The 13,032-nt window shown below is 44.7% G+C and overlaps 1 protein-coding gene across 3 annotated transcripts in view; it reads right to left on the bottom strand.

Annotated features, from left to right (window-relative positions):
- lpp (LIM domain containing preferred translocation partner in lipoma) overlaps positions 1 to 13,032 on the bottom strand; it is a 411,859-nt gene that overhangs the window by 218,555 nt on the left and 180,272 nt on the right. For all 3 annotated transcript variants that reach the window (XM_084307814.1, XM_084307813.1, XM_084307815.1), the window contains one exon: positions 5,936 to 6,058. In XM_084307814.1, coding sequence (XP_084163940.1) covers positions 5,936 to 6,058 — 123 coding nt within the window. The remainder of the gene's footprint in view (positions 1 to 5,935; positions 6,059 to 13,032) is intronic.

Raw genomic sequence — 13,032 nt, 5'->3', positions numbered from 1 at the left:
TGGCATCACCGGGGCTCAGGAGCTGCAACCTATCACTAGCCCAGTATCGCGATATGAACAGATCTTTTTACGTTGCATCGATCCTTATTGGAATCATTGATGATAATAGATCAATATACGATCTGGATTCGATGTATCGTCCCACCCCTACTGATTAGTACTCATTTATATATTTTATACCCAGTTTAATCACCTGTACATTGTAATATTACGTAACTGCTGCACTTTACGTTACATTTGGTTGGGATGGCAAACTTCTTTTCGTTGTACTGGACTTGTACAGTACAAACTACTCAATATTCAAATAAAAAGAATATGCTTATTTGTGTTACCCGAGATACCGAGACACACCTGATTCATCTCTGGTGTCTACTACCCCATCAGACATAACTAGAATTAGGGGGCGGGCACCATGCAGCAGTACACCAGTGTAGTGTACAGATGTAGAGTTAGGGGGGCGGGCACCATGCAGCAGTACACCAGTGTAGTGTGCAGATGTAGAGTTAGGGGGCGCGGGCACCATGCAGCAGTACACCAGTGTAGTGTACAGATGTAGAGTTAGGGGGCGGGCACCATGCAGCAGTACACCAGTGTAGTGTACAGATGTAAAGTTAGGGGGAGCGGGCACCATGCAGCAGTACACCAGTGTAGTGTACAGATGTAGAGTTAGGGGGCGGGCACCATGCAGCAGTACACCAGTGTAGTGTACAGATGTAGAGTTAGGGGGCGGGCACCATGCAGCAGTACACCAGTGTAGTGTACAGATGTAGAGGTTAGGGGGGCGGGCACCATGCAGCAGTACACCAGTGTAGTGTACAGATGTAGAGTTAGGGGGCGGGCACCATGCAGCAGTACACCAGCGTAGTGTACAGATGTAGAGTTAGGGGAGGCGGGCACCATGCAGCAGTACACCAGTGTAGTGTACAGATGTAGAGTTAGGGGGCGGGCACCATGCAGCAGTACACCAGTGTAGTGTACAGATGTAGAGTTAGGGTGGCGGGCACCATGTACAGATGTAGAACAGTGTTAGCAGGTCTGACTTCAAGCTGCTGAGGGAATTGCAACACAAACTATGCGGGGGGGGAAATGAAAAAAAGTGGCATCTAAGATGGAATTGAGGGGAAGTGAGCAAATGGGACTTATATAATGATCACATTCCATTACCCACACTCCCGTGCCATGGAGAATACCAGCGGAGGCAAACAAGGATGTTTTGAAGTCTGCAAAGCAACGGCGGAATGTTGTGCAGGGAATGCGCCTCCTTGAGACTTTTATGAATGAGAAGAAGCTCCAGTTCCGTTTCACCCTTGGGAGTCTAAACAAAAATAACAAAAGTCCCTGTCTCCCCCCGCCACCTGGGGAAGGACGTCTCCCCCCCCCCCCCCTCCCCCCACCCCCACCAGAAGAAGAAGCTAGAAGAGAGGGGGGGGGGTCTATCGATTTTAGGAGAGCTCGTTCCTGTAATTGAGTGCACGGTGAAAAGAGCAGTAAATCCAGCCCGCTCGTTACTCTTTGCTTATACAAGCGGAAGATTACAGCCAGGCAGCTGTGCCAGAGCCGGGATATGAAACCTGGCCCATTACACAAGCCTGGCGTTGTGTTGGAGAATAATGCAGGGAGCAGGGGAAAAAAGACCCCGGCAAGGACTGACAGGAGCAGCTGGATGAGGGGAAAAAGGTCAACCAGAGTTAATCAGCTAGAATCAGCATCAGCTGTGGGAGAGAAAGCTATAGTGTGTGTGTGTGTGTGTGTGTGTGTGTGTGTGTGTGTGTGTGTGTGTGTGTGTATGTGTGCGTGTGTGTGTGGATATGTGTATGTGTGGATATGTGTGGATATGTGTGTGTGTGTGTGTGTGTGTGTGTGTGTGTGTGTGTGTGTGTGTGTGTGTGTGTGTGTGTGTGTGTGTGTGTGTGTGTGTGTGTGTGTGTGGATATGTGTGTGTGTGGATATGTGTGTGTGTGGATGTGTGTGGATATGTGTGTGGATATGTGCGTGCGTGTATACACGTGGGCATGCGCACGTACATGTCTGCATGTGTGTGTGTGTGTGTACACAGGCTGGTTACACTGCAAAAATAAACAAACAAATAGAGAGCTAAATCCACTCTGTGCAGTCGCGAGGCGGCAGGCAGAGGGCACAGCGAGAGAGAGACACGGGTGCCAACACACACACACTCCTCTCATCTCTCCCCCAAGTGCCGTCGTAACAACAACAACAACAACAACAACAACACGGTGGCGTTGGAAGGTGTCGACAATTCCCCCATAGGTTCGCTTTCCAGCTCTTGTGAATTTGTGAAAAGAAACGGTTGTAATTGATACCCGCTAATCGTAGTAGTAATAATAATAAAGAAAAGCATTACGAGGTATCTGGAGGCACAGGTGTTGTGGGTTCTGACCTGTGACGACAACAACAGCTTGCTGCAGGTAAGTGATAAAAATAAACATCCTGTGGCTTTGACCCCGGGGCAGGGGGGCAGGGGGGTGGGGGGGGGGGGGTTACAACAGCCATACAGTAGCTAGAGTACAGACAGACACACACACACACTCCTAGGCTCGGCTCTCAACAGAGCTGTACAGGTGTTCATACATTTTTTAAGACATATTGACAAAAGCTTTCAGACTCCCTCTCTAACTTGTACCGCTCACGATGTTTTTTTTCTCTTCTTCATATTCAACAAAGATCTGCACTTATTCTATATTTTATTTAGGAAAATCTACCCTGCACCTCGACAGCCTATGGATCCCAAAAAACTAAAATAATGTGGTTGCACACGTGTGCATGTCTCCGCTCATTTATGTGTATGTGTGCTGTATGCTGGGTGCACGCATGCATGCGCGTGTGCATGTGTGTGCGTGTGTGTGCATGTGTGTGCCTGCGTTCATGCGTGTGCATGGGTGTGCATTTGCAGTATGTATGAATGTGTGTGTGTGAGTCAGAGAGGAGAGCGAGAGAGGAAGAGAGTGAGTGAGTGAGTGAGTGAGTGAGTGAATGAGTGAGAGAGAGAGAGAAAGAGAGAGAAAGAGAGAAAGAAAGAGGGAGGGGAGAGAGAGAGTATTCACAGTACAGTCGAATACGTAGCATAATAGCTTACTGTATGCTGCCCTCCCTTTCCACATATCAAGGTGAATCTGGTCCAAATGGAGATGAGTCTCCCCAGTGTAGATCACTCACTTTTATTTGTATTCTCATATTTTCATTCATATTACCCTGCCTGTACCTGCCCCTCCCCTGCACTGCTATGATCCCAGACTTTCCCCAAGGGGATTAATAAAGATCCATCTCATCTTATCTTATCTTCATCGTATGGCCTTGAAAACCTGACAGCTTCTGTAGCTATACGCATCAAATCACCCAGAATGGACTGGTATACACACAGACAGCTCAGCAATATATTCCATTAGCAGCGCAGAGTTGCCCAAATAGCCAGCTGAAAGCAAACCAGACGACCCGGCGAGGGTTCAGACCTAAAATCATGTCAAACGACGGTCACACGCACATTATCTTTCCGTGGGAACGGAACAGAACACAAGCGGAAAGCGCTTGGCTTCGGTAAGCCAGTCGGGTGCCATGCCAAGTGACCGTGCCACCCCAGGGGTCAAGCAAAGGGGAGCAGCAGAGCCAAAGGGAGCAAATACCAGCACCATCTGGCCCTCTGGGAGGCCCCCTCTCCATCCTAACAGGTCCCGTGTGGTTAGGGCTCCCAATCAGGAGCGGCCAGTTCTGCATCCATGGGCAGCAGGTCCTAAGGCGCAGGCTGCTGTCAGACATGCACTGACATACTAACATGCCCTGTGTGTCTGTAGCGCAGGCTGCTGTCAGACATGCACTGACATACTAACATGCCCCGTGTGTCTGTAGCGCAGGCTGCTGTCAGACATGCACTGACATACTAACATGCCCCGTGTGTCTGTAGCGCAGGCTGCTGTCAGACATGCACTGACATACTAACATGCCCCGTGTGTCTGTAGCGCAGGCTGCTGTCAGACATTCACTGACATACTAACATGCCCCGTGTGTCTGTAGCGCAGGCTGCTGTCAGACATGCACTGACATACTAACATGCCCCGTGTGTCTGTAGCGCAGGCTGCTGTCAGACATGCACTGACATACTAACATGCCCTGTGTGTCTGTAGCGCAGGCTGCTGTCAGACATGCACTGACATACTAACATCATGCCCCGTGTGTCTGTAGGGCAGGCTGCTGTCAGACATGCACTGACATACTAACATGCCCTGTGTGTCTGTAGCGCAGGCTGCTGTCAGACATGCACTGACATACTAACATGCCCCGTGTGTCTGTAGCGCAGGCTGCTGTCAGACATGCACTGACATACTAACATGCCCCGTGTGTCTGTAGCGCAGGCTGCTGTCAGACATGCACTGACATACTAACATGCCCTGTGTGTCTGTAGCGCAGGCTGCTGTCAGACATGCACTGACATACTAACATGCCCTGTGTGTCTGTAGCGCAGGCTGCTGCCTGTCAGACATGCACTGACATACTAACATGCCCTGTGTGTCTGTAGCGCAGGCTGTGTGTCAGACATGCACTGACATACTAACATGCACTGACATACTAACATGCCCTGTGTGTCTGTAGCGCAGGCTGCTGTCAGACATGCACTGACATACTAACATGCCCCGTGTGTCTGTAGCGTAGGCTGCTGTCAGACATGCACTGACATACTAACATGCCCTGTGTGTCTGTAGTGCTGTCAGACATGCACTGACATACTAACATGCCCTGTGTGTCTGTAGTGCTGTCAGACATGCACTGACATACTAACATGCCCCGTGTGTCTGTAGTGCTGTCAGACATGCACTGACATACTAACATGCCCCGTGTGTCTGTAGCGCAGGCTGCTGTCAGACATGCACTGACATACTAACATGCCCCGTGTGTCTGTAGCGCAGGCTGCTGCCTGTCAGACATGCACTGACATACTAACATACCCTGTGTGTCTGTAGTGCTGTCAGACATGCACTGACATAGTAACATGCCCTGTGTGTCTGTAGCGCAGCGGCTTTTTTTCCGGCCCCAAAGCTGAATCGGATTTCGTCAAACAGGCTATGCACAGTTGTGATTGGAGGATCAAGAAAAGAGGGCGGAGTTCGAGATGGGTCAATTTGGCTAACCATCTTTATATTTATTCTTTTTCATTCTCATAGTATGTACTGTATGTATTCTATGTCTAAAAGGGGGGGGGGATATTTTTCAGATATCACCCATAGATACAGTAGATAATAGGTCTATATACGCATAGATGCAACATGTGGTATGAAAGCCGCTCGACACCCTTGAGGATTTCCTTTAATGCGATTTGGGTGCTTTGGTGGTGTCGACATAACTGCCATGTCCATATGACGCCCCCATGGGGTATTTCTGTTATAATAATACATAGGAGTTGTGATCTACATGGTGCCAAGCAGCCCTCACAGCTTCCCTAATTCCAAACACAATTGGTTAGTTTTTCTTTTTTTATATATGCCTGTCCTACATTCATTGTGTGTCAAACAATTTAACTAAGAGCCCAAGGCTTTAACTTTTTGAAGTTGCTCTTAATATCATTTCATATCGATTAATGAAAGAGGTCAGGACTCACTTTATATATATAAAAAAAAACGGTCTGATGTTAAAAAAAAATAAAAATAAGGAAAAAAATAGTGAATCATGCCACAATGTTTCCACCGGAAAACCTAATTTCTTAAACAATTTAGTTCCGATGGTATAAAATCGTAACTAAATAATTGTTGTATATTCATGCTATAACCCCTTCCCCCCCGACCTCCCCTCATTACGCTTATCATCTTAAATTTTTAATAAAGCTCATAATAACATAAATTACTTGATTCAAAGCTATAGGTGCATCATCTGCCCACAACTTCTTTGCGTGTGTTTTTGTGAATGAACCGAGTTGTACTCGGTAGCGTACCTGTGGGGTCCGAGGCTTGTAGGGCGAGCTGCTCTCCAAGTCTGCCAGGATACTGGTGAGAGAGTCAATCTCAGCGTCCAGACTGGAACGTCTCTCCTGCAGAGTCTTCTCTGGGCCCTTCGTCTGGTAGAGAAGACATCACATGTATGGCAGTGAGTGAAAACGGACCGTGAGCCTGAGTGAGTGAGTGAGTTACTGAATGAGTGATATATATTTTTTTTTTAATTAATTCATTAGACTGATGTTTCTCCAATTGCGAATTTTTTCATTATTTCTAGATATTCTCTGCACAAGGAGTACAGAATGTTTCAACCTTAGTTAAGTGGATTTTTTTTTAACGGATCAGAATAACCCATAAGAATTTCACTGGAATTTCTTTTTTCATAGGGGAAGATATATCTGTCTATTACTAGTGAAGCTCTGCTTCACGAGTAGTCATACAATAACCTCCACTGAATGCCATTCACTTAAAAGAGGAATGCCATCCATTTTAAGAATTCACGTGTGTTGTTACTGCGCCTCAGGACAGCAAGTTATCTGTGAACGTGCACCACTGCAACCTAAACTAGAAATGAGAGAACCTTTGAATTTGTAATGTAATGACACCTGGATGTACAATAGAGCTGCTCCATAGACCATAGTGAGCTCGTACAGCAAAAAACTAGCTTCTCTGGTTCAGACCCATTAGCAATGCTAGAATATTTGGGTGTGAGAACTCAACTTAAAGTGGGAATCCATCAAATCTAAAATAAAGTTTCTCTTTGTTTTGGCAATAAGCGATCATTGCTGTTGCATTTTGCACTGTATTGACTTGCTATCCATCTCGAAGATTCATGCCAACTACTGAATTAGTCTTACATTCATTATAAATAAACTGATGTGTGCTGGATGGTTTTCTCTGGAATGTCCTACCAGGCACCAGTGTTTACAACAGCCGAAGATTTGTAAATAAAGTACTAATCAACCACAAGAAAAAGGTACATATTGTATGTTATGTTATAGCCATAAGTAATATATTGATGTACATATATTACATAGTTGAATTTTTTATGTTTTCAGAACGTTTGAGTTCCCTGCTAGGGAGTGAACCTGGGCGCTTACATGGGTGGCAAGTGCCTTTACCTCAAGACTACCAAGACACTTTTCCAATAGCCTCGCGCCAAACCCTATCCCTAACCACAGTTACCTTAAACTACCATTATAACCCTAACATTATATCTCAACCATAACTGTTAAACCTTGAAACGAACCATCATCATAGTATTGCTGTGTTTGTAACAGGGTGGGTGGGTGTCTTACAGTCTAGTGATGAGAGCACTCGCCCGCGACCACAATCATTGATTCCCGGTCACAGTGTTTGTTGTGGACGTTTGCCAATACAAAAACGTAAATATATCACTTACACAAGATGTAAATATATTACTTACGGCTATAACATAACGTACATAATGTACTTTTTCCCCCCTGTAGTCAATAAGTACTTCATTTAAGTTTTCTGGTGAGACCGTGTTATCTATGGAGAAGTCCAGATTTATACATCAAGGTGATATCATCCCTCTCTCTCTCTCGCTCTCTCCCTCTCTCTCTCTCTCTCTCTCTCTCTCTCCCCCTCTCTCTCCCCCTCTCTCTCCCCCTCTCTCTCTCCCTCTCTCTCCCTCTCTCTCTCCCCCTCTCTCTCTCCCTCTATCTCTCCCTCTCTCTCACATGTCTCCCTGAAGACTCTGGCAGGAGCACTCATTCAGGGGTACTACGACTATGCTTGCACCTCATGGTACCAAAGCACCTCAAAGGCGCTAAAAACAAAATTACAAACATCTCAAAACAAACTGGTCAGACTACTGCTTGACCTTACTCCTAGAACCCACCTCACCCCTGCCCACTTTGACAACCTAGGATGGCTTAGAGTAGACGACAGAGTACAACAACTTGCAATGGGCCTGGTCTACAAGATACACTACACGACCAAGGTACCCATGTACATGTCAAAATACTTCCCAAAGGTCAGTGAATACCACGATCACAACACCAGAGGGAGCTCCACAAATCATGTTAAACCCAGATTCGGCTCAAATAAGGGACTAAACACGTTTCGCAATTATGCCACATCAATGTGGAACGCCCTACCCAAAGCTGTAAAGGAATGTGGATCACTACCCACTTTCAAAACCTCTCTCAAGGGACACCTACGGGAGACTGCAATTCAACACTGGCCCCTGTAAATATCCTAACCCAACCCCCTCCAATGTACAGTCATTTACCTAGTATGGTTTTGTCAATAGTTCAATGTACAATTGTGTTTGTTTGTACAGTGTCTCCTCCCCCCCCCCCTCAATGTACAGTGTTACTTGTTTATACAGTGTGCCCCCCGCCCCCCCCCCCCAACCACCTCCAATGTAAATTACCCAGTATGGTTGTCAATATCCCAATGTACCCAACCCCCCCCACCCAACCTCCTCCAATGTACAGTTTCTACGTCAAATGTATATACTCCCTTTTCTTGACTCCTTCTGTATCACAAACAGTACTGTATTTGCAAATCTGGTATGTCATAAATGTATAGATGTAGCAGTACTGACTATCTGTATGTCATGTATGTCATATATGTCTATATGAATTGAAAATGGGGGACCCTGATGGAAACAAGACAAACGTCTTTCTCAGGTCTGCATCCCCTTAACAATTGTATGTATTGAGCCGTACTGTATTGTACCCATTCTGCAATCTGTTAAATAAAGTTTTCATTCATTCATTCATTCTCTCTCTCTCCCCCCTCCCCCTCTCTCTCTCCCTCCCTCCCCTTGGGCACAGGAATAATATGAGAGTTCTTAAAGAAGCAGGTAGCATCCCTCCACCGACTACAACAAAGAGGGTCAAGATAAGAACCACTCATCCTTCAAACTGCTGGATGACTCCGTTTCTCTCTCCCTCCCGCTCACTATTCCGATTCCTCTCTGAGGTACTTTACAGGTTGTAACACAGGTTCTGTGCGCGCTTCACCTTGACCTCGAGACAATCCCTCTGAAAGCCGCACATCAATAGAAGAGAGACTCCTGGCTGAGGAAAGTGCAGCGAGGAATAAGAAGTAACATATTGTCTGAAGAGACAACTCTCATGAAACTAACACTGGTGCACTATTCACCCCATGCTTCTCAGTGCTCCTGGATTTACAGTATCCCTCACTCTCTCTCCATGCATAATTCATCATCGTTCCTATCTAGGACTAGTCACATAAACAAAAGCCAATAGTAAAAGAATTATAAAATCTAAATTTATTTTCCAATATAGAGGGCGTATGAATTAAGTTATGAAGCATTTTTCTCCCCCGCTTTAATTTATCATCAGAGGTCGTTTTTGAAGGCTTATTAAAAGCAACCTAAAAGGTCTCACTGAGAGCATCTGATTGCTCTGGAACTTATGCCTGTCGATTTTATCCTTGACTGAGTAAAAACCCACAATGTAACAAAGAAATATGAAAAACAGCATAAATCAATTTCAAACTAAAACTGCTGCCCCCCGGCCCCCACCCTCCAAAGAAATACATATCTGAAACTATTTGAAAATAGTCACGAATTGACCATTAGTGAAAGAGGCTTACTGCTCCGAAAGATTCCAGGGAAATTCTGTACGCAGAATATATTTTTAGTCCTCTGAACTCTGCTGTAACTGCAGGAAGACTGCTTGCGATTGCCCCGCGGGGACTTTTGAGCCGGCTGGATCAGTGACTGCCTCTTATTCTAATGTTATGTGTTTGGATTACCTGTCACAAGCCATTACAGGCAGAGTCTGCCCCTGTTTGGAGCGTGGCTGCTGCTTAAAACATCTAAGGCAATCACAAGCGGGGTAAACAAAGCAAAACACTAATGGCTCGTCTCACATCAACAAAAGAAAACAGGCGAACCCTTTTAACCGTCATAACGAGGAGTATGAAAGGAGGCATTGCCAGGAAGAACTGCCTGTCATTTTGACGAAGAGGAATTTGTTGTGCGGAGTTTGATAACCTGGTAATTCGCAGTTCAGAGCTGTGCATGTAGCAAAAAAGAAATTATAAAAGTGAACCCCCTGATGTGAAAACTAGCTGTTTCTATACTTCTGCTCAACATATCTGCATTTGTATGTTGTGATACAGACTTCCTCTTCATTTTAGTGACAAGAGAAGAAAAAAAAAAGGGGGGGGGGGTATTGAGGCATGGCTAAAACTTAAGCCAAGGAAGTATCATTCGGTCATTGATTGATTCATTCAGTATATAATTTCCCTATTGATGCAAGGGGGAGACGGTACAAAGACATTTTCGATTGGATATCAATCCATTGAAAGGCAGCGGAAATTGGAGTGAGAGAGAAAGGTTCTGCACTGGCTGCAGGAGACATAATTAAGATACTGAGGGGCTTATTAAGGAATTAAGTTTCAGTCCCCGGGTGATTCCGCAGCCAACACAATAGCAGAGCGAGAAACAGAGAAGTACATTTCAAAGTAATGAGGCGCTTCATTTAGTTATATAAGTCAATGCCTCCGATTCACGTCCGCCCCGCAGACGCTATGATACACAAAGTTAAAGGAGAAAGTTCAGATCGGTCCAAAACATTCCTGTAAGATGGAGAGAGAGAGGAGGAAGAATAAGAAGAATAAGAAGGAGGATGAGGACGAGGAGGAAGGAGAAGAAGAAGGAGGAGGAGAAGAAGAAGAAGAAGGATGAGAAAAAGGAGGATGAGGAGGAGAAGGACGACGATGACGAGGAGAAGAAAGAAGAAAAAGAAGGAGGAGAAGAAAAAGGAAGAGAAGAAGAAGCAGAAGAAGAAGAAGCAAAATGAGAAGGAGGAGGAGAAGAAGAAAGAGAAGGAAGAGAAGAAGAAGCAGAAGAAAGGAGAAGAAGGAGGAGAAGAAGAAGGAAGAGAAGAAGCAGAAAAGGGAGAAGAAAAAAAAGAAGAAGGAGGAGAAGAAGAAGACGGTAGCAGTACATGTGGAAGGAAACCATAATCTGTGTTTTAACATTTCCTGTCTACGTTCCCATGTTCAATGACAGGAAATGTATAAATATAGGCTGGCGATTATTTGATTATTCATGTTTGCTTGCATACATCGCCGACCTCCTCTTGTTAGTTCAACTTAAGCACAGAAATTATTTAACATCCCATTTTCATTCATGAAAGATGTAGTGAATAAGAAGAGAAGCAGAGATGTCCTCCACACTCACTGTTATACTGTTGATTATGTCCTATGTATAACATTATATATATATATATATATATATATATATTAGAGGTGGGCATAGATTAATTTTTTTAATCTAGATTAATCTATCTGCAATCCTGGATTTAATCTAGATTAATCTAGATTAAAATGGCTAAAAAAAAAAAAAAAAAAAACCTGCCGAAGGCATTCAAAATATGTGTGTTCTACCCAAATAATGACCAGAAGTAAGTCCTTACTTTTTCTTTCCTCCTTATGTTTCTCAGGCCAGGTGGCCCATTACACCATGAGCCCATCTCCCGTTTCCAAAATGCATTACAGACTGTTTGAAAAAGCTGTTTTGCTATGATAATTGGTAATGAAATATCAAAATAATGTTCAATAAGATGTACTTGTGTTTAATAAGTTGTTTTATTCAGAAGTTAACACAAATAAATAATATTACCAGTACAGTACAGTATCTAGCACACTCTCAGGAGAAAAATAGAAAGAATCATTTCAAACTTGAACTATGTGACATGGCTTGAATCAACTGCTCCAGTGGAGTTGCTCAGTGGCCAATGGTGTCAACTGTGGTTGTACTGGGCAGCTCCCAGGTGTGAATGGAACTGTATGAATGTGAAGCAGGGCGTTCCTGAAAAAGAGCATCTGTGCGCAGCGAACCTACCCTGGGTAAATAAAGGTAAATTATATTATCGCGCGATACTAGTATAGCGTTAACGCAGCACGTTAACGCCGTTAACAGCCCAGCTCTAATATATATACGGTACATACATACATATGGAAACCTTTAGTAACAGGACATAATGAGGGTAGGCCCTAAAGGATGACAATAAAGATATAATGGCCCTATTTTTGTCCATTATAATTGTATAAAAAATTTGCTGCAATTGAATGAACTGCACTTTGAAAGGCAATATATTTGATTGAATATAACCCCCGATGTATTTGGGGCGGACAACTCCAAAAATAGTTGTAGGAATAGCGGTGTACAGTTTACATGGGAGATGAAACGGCCACATGAACACACACACTGTTCCCAAGGGCAGAGCTTCCTCCCTTCCCATCCAACCCCACATACAGCCGTGGGAACGCCGGAAAATGTAGATCTACATACGTTTTGGCGTTATTACATAATATTATATAATGTGCTGCCTCAGAAAATACTTCCAGATGACCCTTGCTACAGAGATTCCCTAGTCAGATCCAGCAGGGAGAGTTACGGAGGGAATCTGTCTTCAGGTCTTTAACTAAAGGGATCTGGAGGATCTCGGGAGGATTTCACAGCAGAGGTCGAGCGCCAGGAGCGCCAGTGGTCACGTCGCGTGGGGAGGCAGAGCTCCCAGGAGGTGCCAATAATGCCTGTGGGGTAAAACAAGCCACTCTCCATAAGAAAGTAACCAGGGTCCACCAATAGGTGGCAACCTTCTGTGTTTCCGAGCATGAAGGCTGCCCCCAAATGTAGCATTTCAGGGGATGTATTGAGTTTCACTGAGTGGGGTCAGTCCTCTGGGGAGCCCCCGTAACGAGGGCTCTTTATGACCCGGGGGGGAACTCGTAAGGATGGGGCCTGTACTGTGTGCAGTGCTCTGGGTGGTGCTTTGTGTGCTGCTACGTACTTACAGGTGAACTATGCCCAGGCGTGTAAAGTACTTGAGTAATTGTACTTCGTTACAATACTTAAGTACTGTTTTTGGGGATTTGTACTTTACTCAAGTATTATTAGGTTTGTATACTTGTACTTTTACTCAATTACATTTCAGAGGGAAAAAACATACTTTTTACTCCTTACATTTAAAGTGCAGACCTACAAAGTACAAATCTTGCAGGTCCAACAAATTTTTTTTGTTTCTCTGGCCGAACTAATGTTAACGTTATTAATCCTGCGGCCGCACTTTAATTAAAAACA

This window comes from Notolepis coatsorum (genome assembly GCF_963971535.1).
Source record: "Notolepis coatsorum genome assembly, chromosome: 2".
In the NCBI taxonomy this organism is placed as follows: domain Eukaryota; kingdom Metazoa; phylum Chordata; class Actinopteri; order Aulopiformes; family Paralepididae; genus Notolepis; species Notolepis coatsorum.
This window is presented reverse-complemented; position numbering and strand designations above follow the sequence as displayed.